Genomic DNA, 19,789 nt, shown 5'->3' on the forward strand with positions numbered 1-19,789 from the left:
CCACGCCTTCTTTAGGGCCTGTACTGACTCTGATGACCCATAATAAATAAATAACATTTTCTATTATTATGTGTATTTTAGTGCTATACTGACTGTCCTCCAAACAGCTGCATGCCCAGCAATGCAAAGACCACGATGAAGAGGAAAAGGAGGAAGAGTAAACTGATAATGGACTTCATTGAGTTAAGCAAAGACACAACCAGGTTCCTCAGAGACGCCCAGTACCTGATAATGGGAAAGGGGGACATTTAAAATGCTTAGACTTTCTTAAAACATTTCAAAGGGACAAAGAATGGGACAGAAAGACATGAGAGACTCACTTGGTCACTTTGAAAATCCTCAGTAACCTAAGAGCTCGTAACACACTGATCCCAAACGAGGTTCCTGGCTGGATTATAGCCCAGAGCACCTCGAAAATGCTGCCACAAATGACCTGTCCCACACACACAAAGACACACACACACACACATAAAACACACATTAAAAGCTCATTCATTAACAGCAAGCCACAAAACAAAAACCCCTTTACCCAACGTCAAACACTAATACATATCTGTTTCTCACACTTCTCACAAAATCATTATTTATCAAAACATCCAAAACATTGAAATAACGATTAAGAGACTCATTTATTATTATTTTACAATGCAGTGAATTACGAATTATACAAACTCTTCAGTTACACACAAACTAACTTCAGTAACTTTATCAACAATAAGACCTGAAAGAGGAATGAGCAGCTGGTTTAATTGTTTGGTTTCCTTCAAATGTTTTTTTGGTATGAGGAAAAGAAGAAGGAGGGATGCGAGAAACTCACAATGCAGTCAAAACAGTTGAAGGAGGAGTGAAAATAAGGACTGGTCCCCAGCCCATACATCTTAATACACATCTCTGACATAAAGATCCCCAGGAAGATGAACTCAGCAAAGTCTGGATTGAGGAGAGAGAGGGATACAAACATAAAGAAAAAGCGTTCACAAAGTTCAAAGATACCTAAACGTATGCATTAGGTAGAAAAAAGTATATATTTCAAGTAAATAGAGCACAGACACTTTTAAAAGCAAGGAACGTATGCTGAATTCAAAAGACAGATATACTGTTCAAACAGCAGATTTACTGCTTAATACTACGATTAGATATTATGGTCAAACTAATTGAAAATCCATTGTTAATTAAAATATTTTAAGTGTCCAAAATGTAATACTTTTATGGGGCATAATACTTCACATTTATGCATTTTATCCAAAGCGATTTACGCTGTAATCAGGCTATACAATTTTTTTTTTTACCAGTATGTGTGTTCCCTGGGAATTGAACCCACAACCTTTTACATTGCAAACACAATGAGACACAGGAGCTCATACTTGCTAACAATTAATGAATAAACTAAGATAAAAGAAGAGAAACATCTTCAGAAAATAAAATACGAAACCATTAACGATCAGGAAAATGGGGAACAACATTAAAACATTATTATCTCTCCATAAACTAAACAAAAAGAAACTTCACAGGTTTGAGCACGTCTGCTCAGAATATACATGAAAACTGAAAATTCTGAAATATTCCATGTGGGTCTACTGTTAGTGAACAGGCGGGTGGACAGACTTACAGAGGAAGTCGGAGAGCGTTTCGGGCTGGTCGTAGTGCACAGCAGCCACACACAGTGTGTTGAGTCCCACCAGACACAGCACGCTCCAGTAGAACGCTTGAGTCTTCACTATATGCCTGATGAAAAATCGCAGTCGACGCTCTTTTTTATGGAAGGAAGAGCCCTCCAGCTTTGAGCTCTTCAGACTGCCCCGTGCAAATGGAGAACCTGATAGACAGAAAAGAAGCAGAAAATCAGGGAAACAAGACACAATAAAATTAAATGAAAATCGAAAAGTGCTATCTGATATGGCATCCAAAAATTTGAGGGATACAGTGATAAAAATACAACATTTTGTAATACAGGTTAGTTCATCAAACAAAACAAAACAAAAGTTATGTGTGTACAGTGTGTGTGTACAGTGTTGGGAAGGTTACTTTGGAAATGTAATAGGTTACAGATTACAAGTTACCCTGTTTAAAATGTAATAGTAGTGTAACTTTTTCAATTACTTTATTAAAGTAATGTAACTAATTACTTTTGGATTACTTTTCTATTTTTTGGTGAAAATTAAAGAATAATAAATAAAAGCATATACATCAACTTAAATACAGTTATCTAATAAGCATGTGACGTATTCTGTGTAATAAACTCCTGAAACATTGTGTTTTTTTGAAACTGCTGTCTCTGTATATGATGATAGTTTTCTCAAAATAAGTCAAATGCACATGAAGTGACACAGAGCAGTTCTAGAAATTATGTTTATGTGCTTGTGTACTCCTATATTGAGACGGCAGAGGTTGAAAACACTGCGAGCTTCAGTAGGCCTATGTGTAGTAAATGAAACAATGTCTTTGCCATTAATTTACAGGAGGGGCGGACTGGGAAAAAAATTCAGACTGGAAAATTCAAACTCATACAAACAAATTCATGAACAAAACTATTTTTTGTATGGGCCTGACATAAAAAAGGTTTAAATCTTTAATTTGGGGACATGCAAACTAATTAAAAGTTCTCTCCTGAACTGCACCTTCACTTCCATTTTTCTCTTCAGTCTCTTTATTTTGCCCTGTTATCCATCTCTCTCATGACTTTAATACTCAAGATTGAACAAAACTATACTTTACAATACAATACTACAATATCTTTATAGAAAAATCCTAATACTGTACACGAGTCATGTTTTTCCCTTACAAAAAATTAACCATGCTTTTATTAGCCTATATAAAAGTAAAATAACCTTGTTTTTTTTTTGTTTTGTTTTTTTGCAAATGGATTTGTATTTATTCTTAAATAAATACATTTGTAAAATAATTTTACATTTTTGGTTATCACAGTTAAACAATAGTAACCATTTTCTCTTGATTTATAGTTAAATATTAAAATGTTAATTTTCTTAAGGGTTGTGTTGTTGTCTGTCGTAGCTCCCCCTAAACCTATAAAAAAAAATAGGATTTTTTTTTTCAGCTAAATTACTACTGTAACATTACAACAGATAATAGCCTAATTATGTCCTTTATATAGTATTTTATGCTGCTACTTGATTAAATAAATAAAAAATCAAAGACAAAAAAGCATCTTTACAGATGAAACTGACCTGAAACCCTGAACAGTAGTTCTGCTTCTCTGCTCCAGCAGTCTACTCTATTCTCTCTCTCTCTCTCTCTCTCTCTCTCTCTCTCTCTCTCTCTCTCTCTCTCGAATTGATTACTCTGAGTCTGATCCAAACCATTTGGCGGAGGCGCGGAGAGCGCGCAAGTCATGACTAAACAATTCATGAATTATTAGAGATTTAATTATCAAATGGCGGATTCGCAAATGATCACTTTAGTACATTCGGCAGGCAATTATACAATAACAATATTAAAATAGAGGGGCAAAATCGGCTGCCAGGCCACCGGGAATTGTCCCGGTTCTCCCGGTGTCCAGTCCGCGCCTGACAGACACGCAGAATGTGCAAGTCATATATTGCATTTTTGGGGCTTTATATTCACAGACACTAGTCGATGTCATGTTTTGATTCAAGTGTACTGACCTACTTTTGATTTAGTCATCCAAAATGTGGCATATTCCGTCCGCGTTAGGCATTCCGTTTTTATGACTGGATTCTACGAACCAGACTGTATTTCCGCATCCCGGAAATTATTAGGGGGGTATGTCTCAGAATAGTCAGTGCAATTTGGGAAAGAAATCAGTTAAATCTGTATGTGGATGCGTGTAAATATTCAAATGTAATCCCCTTTGTAATCGTTAAAAAATACATAAGTAACTGTAATTTAATTAATCATTTTTTCTTAGTAACTGTAACTAATTACAGTTACAATAATTTTGTAATTTAATTACGTATATTACTAATAATATTACTAAATATTAACATCACTACCATGATATATACCATGCTACTATTTCAATACTATAATAATAATAATAATCTAAGATTTTTAATAGTCTTTTAAAGAATACCAAAAACTAACATGCTTTTTATGGTTATTTTTATAGCAATACCCCATTGATTAACCTTGAGCCAACAACCTATGTAAGTGTACAACTCTATTTGCGCATTCTCTGTTTAACTCAAATGCACCTATATCTCCATCTCTATCCTCTGCATCAAGCAGGTCTGTTTTATTCTTCTTGATGGTAGGCCTCCTCCGCGAGCCTGTGTGTAACAGACAATAGTCACTCATTTATAACATATTCACAAACAGCTCACAACACTACATTAACTGGACATATGGACATGAAGTATACAATATCACCCCCTCAGCAAAGCCAACGTTATTGATATCTCTCTTCCTTACAATGGAAAATCAACACCTAGTCCCAGTGAGGGAGCAAAGAGAGGGGGGTGAAAAGGAAGGAAGGATGGAGGAGGTCACGTAAATACCGTCAAAGGGTATCCGGTCATCTGGGTCATTGTCCTCGTCAGCCAAAATCACCTCTTCTGTACAAAATCAAAAAAGATTCAAATCAAACCACTGGAAAAGTCAGGAAAATGGGGACAATTTCTGATGCTTAATGAAACATTTTTTATTTTCTAATACTGAGACGCACAAGTGTAAAGACATGCGTATCAATAGAGACAAGTTACTATCTGAATTCATGGCTTTAGCTTCTCTCTGGAGTATTAAATGGCTCTTTCTACGACATTTACCTGCTTTGCAGATCCACTCCAGATATCCGTTCAGCTCTCTCTCTATCTGCTGCTGACGCTTCAGCTTAAGAAACTCTCTCCTGTTCTCCACACGTTCCCTTTCTTTAGCAAACTCTCTGTATCACATACACATGCAAACAAATGCTAATCAACGAATGAACACAAAATTCACATACACATTAGTTAAATGCATATTCACTTGCCAATCTTTGGCCATTTTAAGATCATCAGAATTATGGGATAAATGCATTCTTTATTGATACTAAGAAGGTCCATATATGACATGGGGAAATTACAAGATATCCTAGCCACAAATATTCATGTGTTGTAACACATGTTGTAACAAATTAATAAAATGGGAACTAATTCTATTACACCTATTTTTTCTTCTGCATCTCAAATGTGGGACTCAGTAATTAACATAAGATCTTTAAGCTTAATTCTAAGCACTTTTTTTGCTTTGGATGTCAATATTTTATTAGGTTTTTCTTTAATAAAGACTGTCCAAAATAAAAGAATTTCACAGATTTTATGTTCATCCAAATAATTAACTTAAATTAAACAATGTCTGATACAATGCTATAAATCTGGGATTCAAAATGTAATTAAGATCTGAAAATAAAGTATACTTTTCGATTTCAAAAACTTTAAAACAAGAAAAAAAAGATACAATTATTGAGAAATATCTCAAATTCAATACACCAGCTCACTAATTAAACTCTTTTAAATTTGTATAAAAGATCGTTTTTCTTTCCACTAATGCACAATATGCAATATCAATTCTTCTGTTGATAATATAATTATCAGAAATTATAGAAATTATATAATAAGGAAAAATATATAACTATATCATTTTCATTTGTGGTGGTGTACACTAAATAGTTGCCTCTGCATAGGCCATTAAAACTCATATCAAACAATACACAATAAATAAATACAAAATTTAACACATATATTCCACAAACTGTATATTTTAACAAACAATCCAGAAAACGATAATAAACACTGTAATTCATAAGACAGTCAAACAATGCACCAAGACTGTAGACCTGAAAAAAGGACATGAATTTGAGCTGAATTTGAGAAGAGCTCACACTCTCTGAGACATGTTTCTTACCCTGACAGCACACCCAGCACAAGATTGAGCATGAAGAAGGAGCCGATGATGATGAGGGGGATGAAGTACATCCAGTTCCATGCACTCCCTGAAGCATCATTGCTCTGTAATGGCATAAAACAGCCCAGTCACTACCAACATTTTTACTCTCTCCAGCTGAGAGTACAGTTTGATCATCAAGTTTTCTCTGTGTTTGTCTTCCAAAGACTCTCCACATCTCACTTGCAATGGTGTCAAGTAGAAAGATTTTTATTTGGTCATTTTTATAAGGTGATGGAAAATTTGACCCCACTAACAGAGGATGAGAACAGATGACAGAAGCATGGCAGATCCTAGGACACCATGTACCATGTGACTTGCAACCTGAGAATGGCAACCATCTGGCTGGGGCTGCTTCATCTGTGTTACACACAGCACCGCTGCACCCTCTCACTGCAGAGAGGAACAAATGAGCAGCCATATTGTGTGGCATTGCTCAACTGGCTGCCTCTAGCGAAGAAGCCCGGATCAAACAGTCCACAAGTGCTGCTTTAGGGAAACCGCAGATGATGTTACAACATTTGCAAATTTTGGTATTTAGGCATATCAAGAGTACACATTTCATTTTAAAGGGATAGCTCACCCAAAAATGAAAACTGTGTCATAATTTACTTCCATTCATGCCATTCAAAACCTGTACTGACATTCTTTTTTTTCCCATGAAATGCAAAATATGTTTAGCAGAATTTCCAGGCTACACTCTTCCATAGTGAAAGTGGATGGAGAAATAGGGTTGTCAAGCTCAAAAGTACACAAAAAGCACCATTAGAGAATCATAAAAGGATGCCATATGGCTTGTGCATTATTTTTCAAGTGTTCTGGGGCCAGTTGCACGCAAGTTACAACTTACAACCTAGTTTTGATGTAAATGGGCACTAAGTTACAACTTATGCACTGCTAAATGTTTTTTTTGTTGCACCATTACACATAGTTTAAGTTTAACCCTACGTATAAACTAGATATTTACAGAAGCGTCTGGTCAGGAGTAACAGTTGGAATAAAATAGCAGACTGAGCGAACTGCATCAATATGCTCTTCTTTTACCCGACAACCTTCAGTCCTTTAGGCATATACAGTATGATGCTAATGACATTTACACTCACGTACACATTAAGAGAGAGAACAATGTGAATAAGATCAGATGAAATAATAAATAAATGGCATTTCTTAGGTTTTTTATTTCTTTCAGTATTTGTTGATCCTTATTTATTTCAGTTACAGTTTCTGAATGTCATTTACATATAAAAATAGATTACATATAGACTAATGTTATTAAAGGTGCCATGTGCAAAAATTGAGCTAAAAATATTTAAAAAATTACCTACACTCATCAAAAGTATGAGAAGAAATAAGGGCGATGATGTCATTAAAAAAATGTAAAGTTATAATGCTGCAGAGATATCAACCTTAATTAGCAGTAGCATTACTAGCCCCGGCCCGACAGGTGTTGTAATACCAGTTTCGGCCATGGGAGGCGGTATATGGGCAACATAACCACCAGCCAACCTGCAATACACTAATAACTCGCACGGCTTGTGGGCGTAATCTAACCTGATGTCAATCAAGCGGAAGGATGGTTGAAGCCCTTGGCAAGAGACCACCACCCGCTACAGGGAAACAACCGCGCTCGGAAACACAAATCAAATCCGATAAGAAAAGGAGCCGAACCGGAGTAAACATCGGCACTGCTTTCAATCGCTGGAGACAACTGATGGACCTGAAAGAAATGAGGTTCGACACCAAACTTGCAACATTTCTTTTGGATTGGTAAGTTAGATGCTGTTAGTATTTCGCTAGAAGTTTGTTTTATATGTTTGTGTATTTTTTTCAGGAAGTTATAACATAGAAATGTATCGAAGGCTGTTCTATAAACGTGCTAATGTTAGCGATGGCTAACCGTAGCTGCGTTTGATAATTAGCTAGCTATAACTTAACCATATTTTTATATGATAAGTAACCTGCTCTGTCTAGTCTGTTGGTCTCCGTGTCCTCTTTGCTTCGTGGTTTTTCTGTACGTGAGAAAATTGATGTGTGGCGTGAAAGCGTGTGAAAAGAGTCAATTGCGTGTGTCTCACGGTGAATGCTTGTGAGAGTTGGCAGCTCTGGTTACGCTAGCTTGGTCAACATCAGCTGTCTGATGTTGACCAATGATGTTGACAGAATGCTGTCTGTCAAATTAATTTAATTCCAATAATGTGTATATACAACTCAATGTAATATGAACAAAACGAATATGAACATATTCACTGGTAAAGGTGAAGGGGAGTAGCTTGAAGATGTCATGTTTCAAAATCACTTGACATCACCCAATGTTCCTCTGGAGGCAAAACGTCCTCTTATAGCAGCGGTTCTCAATTCCAGTCCTCGCGCCCCACTGCTCTGCATATTTTGCACGTTTCTCTTTGTTAACAAACCTGATTCAGATAATCAGCTCGTTAGAAATGAACTCCGTGTATGAACTGTTTTTCAAATGTGCATTGCTCCCTACTCCCTGAGCGTCTTTAAACATGGACAACTGTGACATCATTTACCTCTGTAAATCAATACAATTTAAATTCACGTCTTGCACACTTCAATGCACTTTGATTGGAACATATAGCTACGTTCACTTCGAACTGGAATCATGGCTGAATATCCTGTGATGTCCACTTCGCAGGGCACTTATGTTTGAATAGAACAAATGTCTGAAGCTCTAAGAGAAACGTTCAAAATGTGCAGAGCAGTGGGGCGCGAGGACTGCAATTGAGAACCGCTGTCTTATAGGCTTCGGCTATGCTCTAGGGTTGTTGTGAAGGTAGGGGCGGAGCATAGAGACTATGCTGTTTCTCGTTTGTTACTCTAGAGTAGACCAATTCACTTTATTGAGGCACACTGCCCCCATCTGGTATGGAATGTGGAGTATGACTTGATTTCTTTGCCAGATATGACAGATGGCACCTTTAACATTCGAATTTAAGTAAGAACTTATGAATGGCTGGTGCAACCCTACCCTTCTTATTCACTGAAAATCGAATACTTTCACTGATTGTAAAAGGCAACCTGGAAATTCTGCTAAATATTTCCTTTCGATTCCAAAAAAGAGAGAAGTCATATGGTAATGCAACTCATATCTGAAGTAAACTATTTAATCATTTAAGGATATTTCAAAATAACCCAGCCGAATCTGCTGAGATCTTCAGATTTTATTTTCCATTTACATGTATGCATTTTGCAGACGCTTTGATGCAAATCGAAAAAGAAGAACTAAAGCAATTTGTCAAAGAGCCAGCAATATTTGTAATATACTATACAATGGCATTTTGCTGTAGCTATGCCCCATAGTCTTGCTGCCAGTTTCTGTCTCCCTTGATCTGCCCCACTTCCTTTCCATCCACTCCTTCAATCTCTCTGCATATCTGAAAGCTCTGAAAGCCCCAGTATGTACTGCAGCTTTTTTTCAATTAAATTTTCATAGGGTTCTTTCTCAGCAGCTGTAAGAATAACTTCAGCTGAGCAGGGTCTGTTAAATAGAGAGCTCAGTTCACCGGAGAGAGGAGGGAAACAGAAGGAAGAAAAAACCTGGGGCAAGTAAAAATTTGGGTACAGTGTGCCAGTAATAAAAAGAAAACAGGGATAAAAAAAAGACCAAATAAGTGTTGACAACTTCTGATTGGGCTGTACAGAACTGCAAGCATTAGTCATATGGAATCCCCATCCTCAGGCTAATTCTCATTGGAAAGATAATTTCTAAAACAAGCCTTTAATCCTTCAGGTAAATCTGCTGTTGATTTGTGAGATGGATTTAGGTGGCATTGGGATTAAACTAGTCCCTGAGGTTACATCATTAGTTTGCGAAAATCTTGAACACAGCTTTGACATCACTGCCCTATTTTCTGTGGCAGAGGGTGGGTGAACTCACTGGAAACAGCGCTCTCTGTTCAGAGTGAACAGGCTGGCCACGAGCGATAAGACTATAAATGCACTGCACCGTCTTTGACTCTATAAGGCGAGATTTTGCTTACTGTATGTCTGCCACTGAAAGGTACAGGGGATGTGGATTAGGTGGGTTATTTTTACCAGGTGGTTATTTTTTTTCAACAAGAATGCAAATGATCAAATGTGACAGTAAAACCTTTTACACTGTTGCAAAAAAAATGTCTTATTCCAATACATGCTGTTCTTTCTATTTATCCAAGAATTCTGAAGGCATCACAGTTTCCACAAAAATATTAAGCAGCACACCTGTTTTTTACACTAATTGTAATAAGAAATGTTTCTTGAGCAGCGAATAAGCATATTTGAATGATTTCTGAAGGAACACGTGACACTGAAGACTGGAGTAATAATGCTGAAAATTCAGTTTTGCCATCACTGGAATAAATGACACTTTAAAATACAATAAAATTTTAATTGCTCACAATTTCACAATTAACCGTTTTTATTGTATTTTTAATCAAGCAAATAAACAGTAGTGCGTGTATGTATGTATGCTTTCATATAAGCACTTTAGAACAACCAGAATTTAAAATTTATCTTGAAACATTCTTTTGTTATTCATGTGAATAATACTTTATATATTCAAGTCATTCAATCATTGAAAAACATAACATTTTCTTCACTAAAAGTGACTCATAACTAAAATAAGATTAATAATATATTCAGACTGCACTGCAAATCAAAATAAATCATTGCTTAGTGCTGCTCCTGGTATGTTCTGTTTGGGGTCTATTTAAGCATAGGTCAAAAAATCCTAAAAATTAAATTAGGAAGCTCTTTAGTGAAGTTTTGCAATGTGACTTACATAGTATAACAGGTCAGTCCAGCCCTCCATGGTGATGCACTGGAAGACTGTAAGCACGGCAAACAGGATGTTGTCAAACTGGGTAATTCCATAGTTAGGTCCAATCCAGTACAGTTTACATTCTGTTCCATTAGGGCACGTTCGAGCAGGAGCCTCTTTTCCACACGGAAACTCCTCCCGGATCTCATCTATCAGAGAGTAAAGTTTTCTTTTCAGACATAATCAAATTGGTCTATTTGTCATAGTGACCGTTTTGCAGATCATAAATGAAGAAGTCTGCGAGTGAGAACAAACACATAGAGGCCTACCGGTGATTTTGTCAAAGCAAGTGGTGTGAAATTTGCCCATGTAGAACTCCAGACCAATGATGGCGAACATGAGGATGGCAAAGAAGAGCAACAGACCGATCTGCAGCAGAGGGATCATGGCCTTCATGATGGATTTAAGCACAACCTGCAAGCCTGGAAGAAAGAGAACAAGCATACTGACATTGTGAAAGGCTTTAGGTTTTTTTTTTGCAGCATAAAATTTAATTAAAAAGCTTGGCAGAGGCTATAATGGGCACAAAGAGTATAATGTAAACTGATATCATACTTCAAATAAACTGCAGCAGTAACATAAAAGCAATCCTTATTCTGCACCATATTCAACTCTACTCAGGTCATGTGATAGTTTAATTTAACACGATTTAACCCTCCCCTTTAACCGATCTCTCATATCACATATGCAGGTGCATTTTAAAACACATCAAAATGGTCATGTGACATGCCATGTGTCTTCAATGAGATCAAACATATTGTGATGCATCCAGTGAAGTCATTTTTTTTTCTTTTTGAAGATTAGCAGGACAACATTTTTTTTTTAATTGATTAAAGTTTTTGAAGTGTGTCTTGGTGCTTAAACTGTCCAGGTTTTATGATCATGACACTATCTTTTTCAAATTTTAATATTGGTGCCTGTGATTAAAGTTTCATCAGTTACAGCTCTTTCATTGATGTTGTCTTTGTGAAGTTCTCTGTGGATGGTTTTTGTGGATACAATGTTTTCAAGGTGAAAAATAATGGTTTGTTGTCACTTTCCTTCAGCAGTAATGTGTTGTCTGGACACAAACCATTCTTGGTGTTCAATAGTCCCTATTATTCACTTTCAGTTTTCACCCACTATTCTTCTTTGCTGATAAAGTCTTGCCATGCTTTGTGTACACAGTTATGATAATAAAGACTCCCAAGATTTGTCCTTTCTGGAAGTCTGACAAGTCACCCTTTCACCCACAGCTTGTACTAGCCTACACAAAATATATTAACCCCTATAATAATGGGTGTTCACGTTAGTTTATCCAACACCTGTACATACACATGAGGAAATGATGACAAAATGTTACTCACTGGGAATCCCAGACACCAGTTTGAGGGGTCTCAACACCCGAACAGCACGCAGCGTCCTCAGATCAAGGTCTGTGCCCACTGTGGACAGGATTCTGGAGAAACAAGAAAAGACAAAGTCAGTTTATGTTTAAACTAGGATACTGTGGTAATCAGCAGCCCCTCCACTCATACAGGATTTGCTTTTAGTGACAGTATAGCTTTTTTTAATTAAGAAAACCATTTGTAAAGGCAGACAAAGGTGCTTAACCCAAGCTCATGTGAGCCTATTCGCATCCAGACTAAACTAATGCCCATTCTGAACACTGATAAAGTGAAAATCCTAAATGACTATTCAGTATTAACACTTCCCCTAGTCAGACATCTACTCAACAGTGTGTGAATCCAAGACTATGGGCTCAAAGAAAATAAGCAGTGGGGCCTAATGGTTTCAGAGAGGATGGCACACACTGCCCGTCTCCCCCGCAGAGTGAATGTCAGAGGTCCATGTGCAGAGAATAGAGATAAATGTGGATACCGCTGCTTTGTATTCATATGACCTTTATTTGTGCAGGAAAGTCACTGGAAACTGATTCTCTTCAGTGATAACATGCAGAGAAGAACAAAGACGCAAATCCAACTGAATCAATACAGCATCGCTGCTAGTGAAACATATGACACAGGAAATTTAATCAACATTCATACCCACAGCCGCAGCAGTAAAATATCAGTTTTTAACTCCACGTGCTTCTGGAGACAGCTGGCAACCTAAATCAGCTACACTGGGCATGACATCTAGGAAAATGATCCCTTGACATATTACAACCTGTCTAAAACTGCTTTGATATGAGTGTCAACTGCTGCCTTCATCTTTGTGTTCAACAGAACAAACTAAAAGCAGAACAAGACAGTAAAAATCTACATAGGAGAGGCTGAAGGAGGACTGGTTTGTGCCGTTAATATTAATTGAAATTACTGAGGATAGACAGAAAGACAAATGAGAAAAAAAGGGGGAGAGAGAGAATGAACAGAGCAGGGGAGGAAGTGAAGAAAGAGAGCCAAAGTGGGTTGGAGGAGGAAGAGGGAATAGAGAAAGGGGAGGAGCTGGATGAGAGTGAGAGGAAGATGCTGACTGGCTGATTTATTCCCATCTCTCTTCGTCTATTTATGGAGCAGCAGTCTGAGAGCCACCACTGTCAGCTGTACCTGACGACTTATACAACACTTTCTCTCCCGTTCTCTAACACACTCACGCACTTGTTTTCCTATGAGGGTGGGGACTTTTTATTGACTTCTACTGTTTTATAATGAGCTAATGATACTTTTGGTTTGTAACCCTGTTCCTAACCTTCACACAAACCCTTATAGTTATCCTTTATTCTTCATGGTAATCCAGATTTTTCAAAATATCTTCTGTTGTGTTCAGTACAAGAAAGAAATTAATACAGGTTTAGGGTAATATGTGAGTGTGTAAATATTGACAGAAATAAAAAAAATTTGGTTAACTATCCTTTTAATATCAAGCGGCAGCATGTTTAGTATTAGTATACTGTCACTTTAAGATCTAAAATGCAGGCTCGGATCAATTTTTCTCGCAACTATTTTAGAAATTACCAGCTGTGCTTATATGTAAATCTTGTGTGTTTTGATGCCATTAGAGCAATCAAATGCAAAATATTTTTTTATGTCCAGTAATCAGGTGCTTTTTGACAGGTGTTTTAATGTGCACATGCTTCAGGTGTATAACGCACTCAGAAAAATTACGTCAGAACAGAACGCGAGTTAAATGTTCAATCAACAAGGCTTAAATGCACATGCAGATAATGTACTTTTGTGATAGTGAAGTGTAGTGTCCCATGAGCGTAACTCTACCATTGAGTAAAATTTAATGTGAATGTAAGTCAAATTGTACAGTATTGTAACAGTTCTCCTGTTACTAATATATATACCAGTAGTTTTCTCCAGTTTATTTACCATTATTACTCACCTGAGCATTAGGGGGCGCTCTATTTGAGGTGAATTAGTTGGCCTATTTAAGGAAACAAAGAAGGAGAAACAGCAGGAACTGTTGTCTGATCCACACTCCGGAGCAGAGGGTGGCGGTAATGCACCAATTATGCTGGATGCCAACCGCCGTTAAACATTAAAAAGAAGAAGAAGAAGAAGAAGAAGAAGAAACAGCAGGAAGTTTGTTCTCTCTCTGGAAGGAGAGGCTTGCCTCATGGTGGTTGTGGCCTTTTTTTTTAGTTTTTAGTTTTTTGTATATACCCTGGTTGAGGAACTTTAGAGTTCTAAGCTCATCTGTAAGTAGTTGTCATTGTTTCTATTTTGGTTTAACAATTTATGTTCCTAGCACATGGTTATGGTGTTTGTTTGTTTTGAATTTTGTTTACAGAGGGTTTGTGTTCTTAATGTATATGGAGTACTTGGGGGCAAAAACAACTGAGAAGATTGGAACTAAGAGTTGATTTCCATTTTATTACTTGAGAGTTGCCTGTTGCAAGTCAACGTTTTACTTCAAGCATGGACAAAGCTCTCTGATGATTGAGCTCTGCTGTGGATCATCTTGTCACTTAAGTGCTGTGTTCTCTATTCATATTCAACAAAGACTGAGAAAAGTTTACGGTCCTAATTGATGAGAAACCAAGGACTGTGTTTTATGTGATGGACTGTATTTCTTATCCACTGGTTCTAACTGTTCGATGTTGATTTGTGTCAGGTTGAATAACGAATGTTTTGCATGACTATGTTTAATACATTTGACTCATGAGTGAGATTGGTCTGGTTGGTCCCTTATTTTATGTAGCATTAAGTAAAAGTTAACTGGATAGGTGTTACAGTATATTGAGACGGGAGGCGCCAGAACTGCAACTGATAGAATGTGCACTGTACAACGATACTAAGATGTTCTTCAAAAGCAGATCGTGGAGACATTTTAATCATCCATGATCAAAAATCATCATATTGCACACCCCTGCCTAATGGCTAGAGTTAACATTTTTAATGACCCTAAAACAACAAAAAAAGAGAGGCAGACACACAGCCAAACAAGACAAAAAATAAAGTATCAAATTCATGTGTTCATAAAAACAAAACAGGCCTTGCAGTTAATGTGCATGTGTAATTTAAATTAAATTAACCACCTATCTGGAGGCCCCCAGGTAATCTAAGTTTATGACCCACACTTTAAAGATACATAAAGTATCAGTTTTTTCCACTATACTTGGAAATGTGCTGGATGTGCTGAGAGAGATATGCCTTGCTGTTTTGAGCTTGGGAGGATTAGGAAGGTGAACTGTGGGTGTGTGGGCTCCAGTGGAGCCCCCAAAGAACCTGGCAGACTGGGGTTATGGGATACAGAGGAGGACTCACGGGTGTTCATGCTGCACTGACAGGGGGCAGCCCAGAATGTGTATGGCTGAAAGTAAGAGAAAACGGAAGGGAAAGTGAGGGAAGGTTTTTTTATTATTATTATTTGGTAACAATGGATGTAAATGTATGTCTGTACTGCTACAAGTCAAAGCACTACAGATTAGTTTCCAGTGCCCTACAGATACTTTACCAGCAGTGAAGTAAAAAAAAACATTTAAGTGTTTTTTTTTTTTTTTTAGAGGGCTGATGAGGATGATTCTCACCATAGACTTCCTCACAATACACCATATCCCCATAGCAACCGGCCATTCCTCATTCAGACAGTTTCTACGGTTACTGAGGACTTCTCATTCATAACTGTTTCCATGGGAACAAGAGCCATTTCTCATTGATAGAATCTCAGCATCACTGCACTAACAAGGCAAAAGGAGGAGCTTGATGGATTTATAAACATAGCATTGACATGCTCCACAAACTGTCCAATACACAGTCAGATATAATTTTTAGAAACTTAGACATTATAAATGATCTCTATACGTAAAAGGGGAAAACAGCCACTTTGTAATATCAACTAAAACATTCTACATAATTTTATATGGCCATACAGGAATCAGAAATTTTATTTATAAGCCGTTTTCCTCATGGGGACCTAAAAATGAAAAATTACTGATATTACTATCCTTTTGGGACATTTGGTTTCCGTAATGTAGGACATATCAGCTACACACACACACACAAACATTAACAGATAACTAAGGTTTGAACTTTACACTAATAAATTCCATGTTAAAATAAGTTAGAACCATCAATGGCCCCTTTAATATATTTGATAAACTGCATAATAAATAGCATAATTTGTTTGGAAGAAGCATTTGTTAAAACTAAATGTGAGATTAATAAAATTAAAGCATAGAATGAGAGGAGGAGTAATTTGTGATTATAATTATAATTTGTTTTAAATTACTTTTGGATGCAATTGCAACCTCGGTCAAGAATTACATATTTTTTGGAATAGCTGCATTTTAGCTAATGTAACCATAGACATGAAGGTCTTTTAAAAGGGTGTTTTTTTTTTTTTTTTGCTATTTCAATCATTTAACCATACAGTGTATGTGTAAATCGTGTATTTATGCACTCTGTGCTTGATGTTGCAGCAGTTTTAAATCAAATTTTGATGTTTTGCTCAGCATCTTCTATCAGAAATTAAAGAGAAAAAGAAAAAAAAGGAAAAGGGCTATCAATGTGAATTATATCAAAGGACCAGGGCTGAGGTGTTGAGAGGGGACATATCATTTCATCTTCAAAGTGCTCCTCAGCGGAAAGACACATCCGCCATTTACCTACCACAGCAAAGAGAGAACAGCTGTGAAGAGAGAGAGAGAGAATATCAGCGTGTGAGGAGAGAGGAAGAGTTCTTGTGTCTCAAGGCTTTGCTGGATGATTGATCATCTGCAGTAGTGAAAAACAGGTTACTGCAGCAGCTCCTGCATAGACTGCTCTGATTGGCTTGCTCTATTTCTCCTCTCTCTCTCTCTCTCTCTCTCTCTCTCTCTCACACACACACACACACATACACAAGCCACTGCTTGTTTCCAACCGCTTCTCCAGTTGCATCTTTCTCCTCTTTTTCCTTTCTCTTCGCTAAACCCTAGTAAACATGGATAGTCAGACCCAATATCAAACTGCAGTTCATTCCACCAGCCACAGCAGCTGCTCTTGCTCTCTTTTTCAGTCTCTCTTCCTCGCTTCCCTTTCCTCTTTCACCCTTGCTTATGATGTATTTGTTTTTCATCTAAATACATTTTGAGGCATAAAAACACATACATCTGTTAAACATGATAACTGATCAACCAATTGCAAACGCTCACTGAGCACATGATAAAGACTCAGAATGGAGTGAGAAAAGAAAATGGCTGCAGAAGGCAAACAGGGCTATACCTCCCTACTGCAGCCAACACACCCTCTGACCCATTTACACACACACACACACACACACACTCAGAAAGATCGAACAGGAGAATCTTGTTCTAGATGTACACATATCAACATATACTGTATATACAGAGAACACATGGTAAACACACATAACGACTAACACTCTAGTTTGTGCCCTTACAAAAATACACCATAGTAACCAAAGTATAGTGTTAATACAGACATTTTCTAAACACTCCCGTTAGAATGTCGTTAACATGTTAAAATTTACTTTGAGTTGCACAACGCTATTTATTTGTCTAACAAAACAATAGCAAAAATATCAGCATTAGATTCTCTACAAAACAACTTTAATTTTCATGCCCTTGAGCACAATGTAAATGTAATAATATTGTAAATGTCAATATAATGACAAAAAAATCAACCCTGTTACCTTTTCTTATAATTACATGTCCTTGCATTAAGCTTGAGCTGCCTTAAGAAGAAACAAAACTATTTATTTATCTAACAAGCATTTAAAATCACATAAATGTACCGGAAAAGGCACCAAGCTCATAGAATGACGTGACCACGAACTGCATGGAAACTCACTAAACACACCTACAAACACATCAACCATCTCTAGGCAAAATGGAGTACAACATCCCAGTCAGAGCTGAGAATCAGTTCACTGCAGATGTGACCGAGCACGTCACATGATAAATGTTTTTGCCACACATACGTCATTTTTCACAACACCCATCATGCATTAAACTACCAATAACAGCACATGAGACCCAGCAGTTTATTAGCAATTATGTTAACTGAGCTACTATGGATGATCAGTCAAGCTTGTGGATCGTAAGTCAAGTGGCAATAGTCTGAGCCAACCTATTAGCACCTCTGCGTTCAGTCCTAGTTCTCCAAATTACTAAATAAATAGGATGAATGAGTGAATTTGATGTGCGAAGAGAAGGATGGAAAGGCTATACTGGAGAAGAGGCATATAAGCACATTTCTATAACTATAGAATATCACTGTATTTTTCAACACAACACATTCACATTTCTATAATGCTTTTATCATCAAGGACATATTACATTAATTAAAATGAGTGTAAAGATTATGTATTATGTGACAAAAATGTATTTCACATAACTGTTGTTTTGCAAAATATATATAAAAAAAAAATACAAATGTTTTGGCACTGATAATCATAAGTCAATAATTTCTAAAGGATCATGTGACACTGTAATGTAAGTAACAGCAGCATAGAATTCAGCTTTGGCATGACAGGAATAAATTACATTTGGAAATATATTAACAAAGAAAACTTATTTAAAATTGTAATAATATTTCACAATGTTACTGTTTTTACTGTATTTTTCGGTCAGACAAATGCAGCCAAAACCGAAACTTCTAAACTGTAACGTACATCATCATCAGAAGCAGAAAAACATAAGATCAACATTTAATTTGCTAAACTGATGAATATGAGTTATAGAATCTGAGCCTAATCATCAGCATCTACGATTCAGGGCAACATAAAAAACATCAATTCACACCAAATCGAGTGCGAATAAATAAAGACAGTTCCACAGAAACACTACACATAGTTTGTTTTACCAAAATAAAAACCCATTACTGAATTTTCATTGTAAAAAAAAAAAAGATTAAAAAAGTCTGCATTAAACTTTAAGGATACAGCCTTACTTAAGGATACAGATGCAGCCTTAATTCTACTGTATATTACCATTAAAAGAAATTCAAGCATAAAAAACTGAAGAATTTAATATAGGTGGATTGATTCATAAAATCTTGATGTGAATAGAGCTTATTTAGATAAAACAAACAGACTAACTATTTGTGTGTAAACCTAAACTCTTTACAACAACTGGATACTGTCAAAATACTTCTACCAGACAAGATATTGGAGTAAGAGGACAACAATCTAGGTACAGTGTGTCTAACCATCAGATTTTCTTATGCTCCTCCCTCTTTCTTTGCAAAAAATAGTGATTGTCTACATCCTATCTCCCTGTCTGTTTCTCTTTTTTCTGTCTTGCTCTCTCTCTCTGGTGACATTTGTAGTGTGTCCTCACTGCTTGAATCTGCAGTGCTGCTCTGATCTGGGCTCACCATGAGCTCATTAGGTCAGGAGAACACAACATCCCTTGCCGTGCAGCTACAGCTGACATACATACACGTCGTCTACACAAACACATGCAGAATTCATATAAAAAATAAAAAATGGAAAAACATTCACCCATTTTAAAACAGAATATCACAGCAGGCAATTTGCCATATTATGAGCATGTTTAAAGCACCAACAGAGTGATATTATAAAGCTTGTGGGGTAAATTCACTAAACAGTTTTGCACCTGCGTCTTCTTTACTAGCCACCTGTAATCCAGTTTAACCAGGCGTTATTTGTGCTGGTTTAGTACTAAATTAGGTGTATTTA

General features: G+C 36.8%; 1 protein-coding gene across 14 annotated transcripts in view; it reads right to left on the minus strand.

Annotated features, from left to right (window-relative positions):
• LOC132149235 (voltage-dependent P/Q-type calcium channel subunit alpha-1A-like) overlaps nt 1–19,789 on the minus strand; it is a 98,438-nt gene that overhangs the window by 52,591 nt on the left and 26,058 nt on the right. For all 14 annotated transcript variants that reach the window (XM_059558293.1, XM_059558292.1, XM_059558284.1 and 11 more), the window contains exons 5-15: nt 12,064–12,155; nt 10,987–11,139; nt 10,679–10,866; nt 5,860–5,963; nt 4,743–4,858; nt 4,476–4,532; nt 4,173–4,247; nt 1,610–1,816; nt 818–930; nt 321–433; nt 94–225 (exon numbers count right to left, since the gene is read on the minus strand). In XM_059558293.1, the coding sequence (XP_059414276.1) occupies nt 94–225; nt 321–433; nt 818–930; nt 1,610–1,816; nt 4,173–4,247; nt 4,476–4,532; nt 4,743–4,858; nt 5,860–5,963; nt 10,679–10,866; nt 10,987–11,139; nt 12,064–12,155 (1,350 nt within the window). The remainder of the gene's footprint in view (nt 1–93; nt 226–320; nt 434–817; nt 931–1,609; nt 1,817–4,172; nt 4,248–4,475; nt 4,533–4,742; nt 4,859–5,859; nt 5,964–10,678; nt 10,867–10,986; nt 11,140–12,063; nt 12,156–19,789) is intronic.

This window comes from Carassius carassius, chromosome 9 (assembly GCF_963082965.1).
Source record: "Carassius carassius chromosome 9, fCarCar2.1, whole genome shotgun sequence".
Classification (NCBI taxonomy): Eukaryota; Metazoa; Chordata; class Actinopteri; order Cypriniformes; family Cyprinidae; genus Carassius; species Carassius carassius.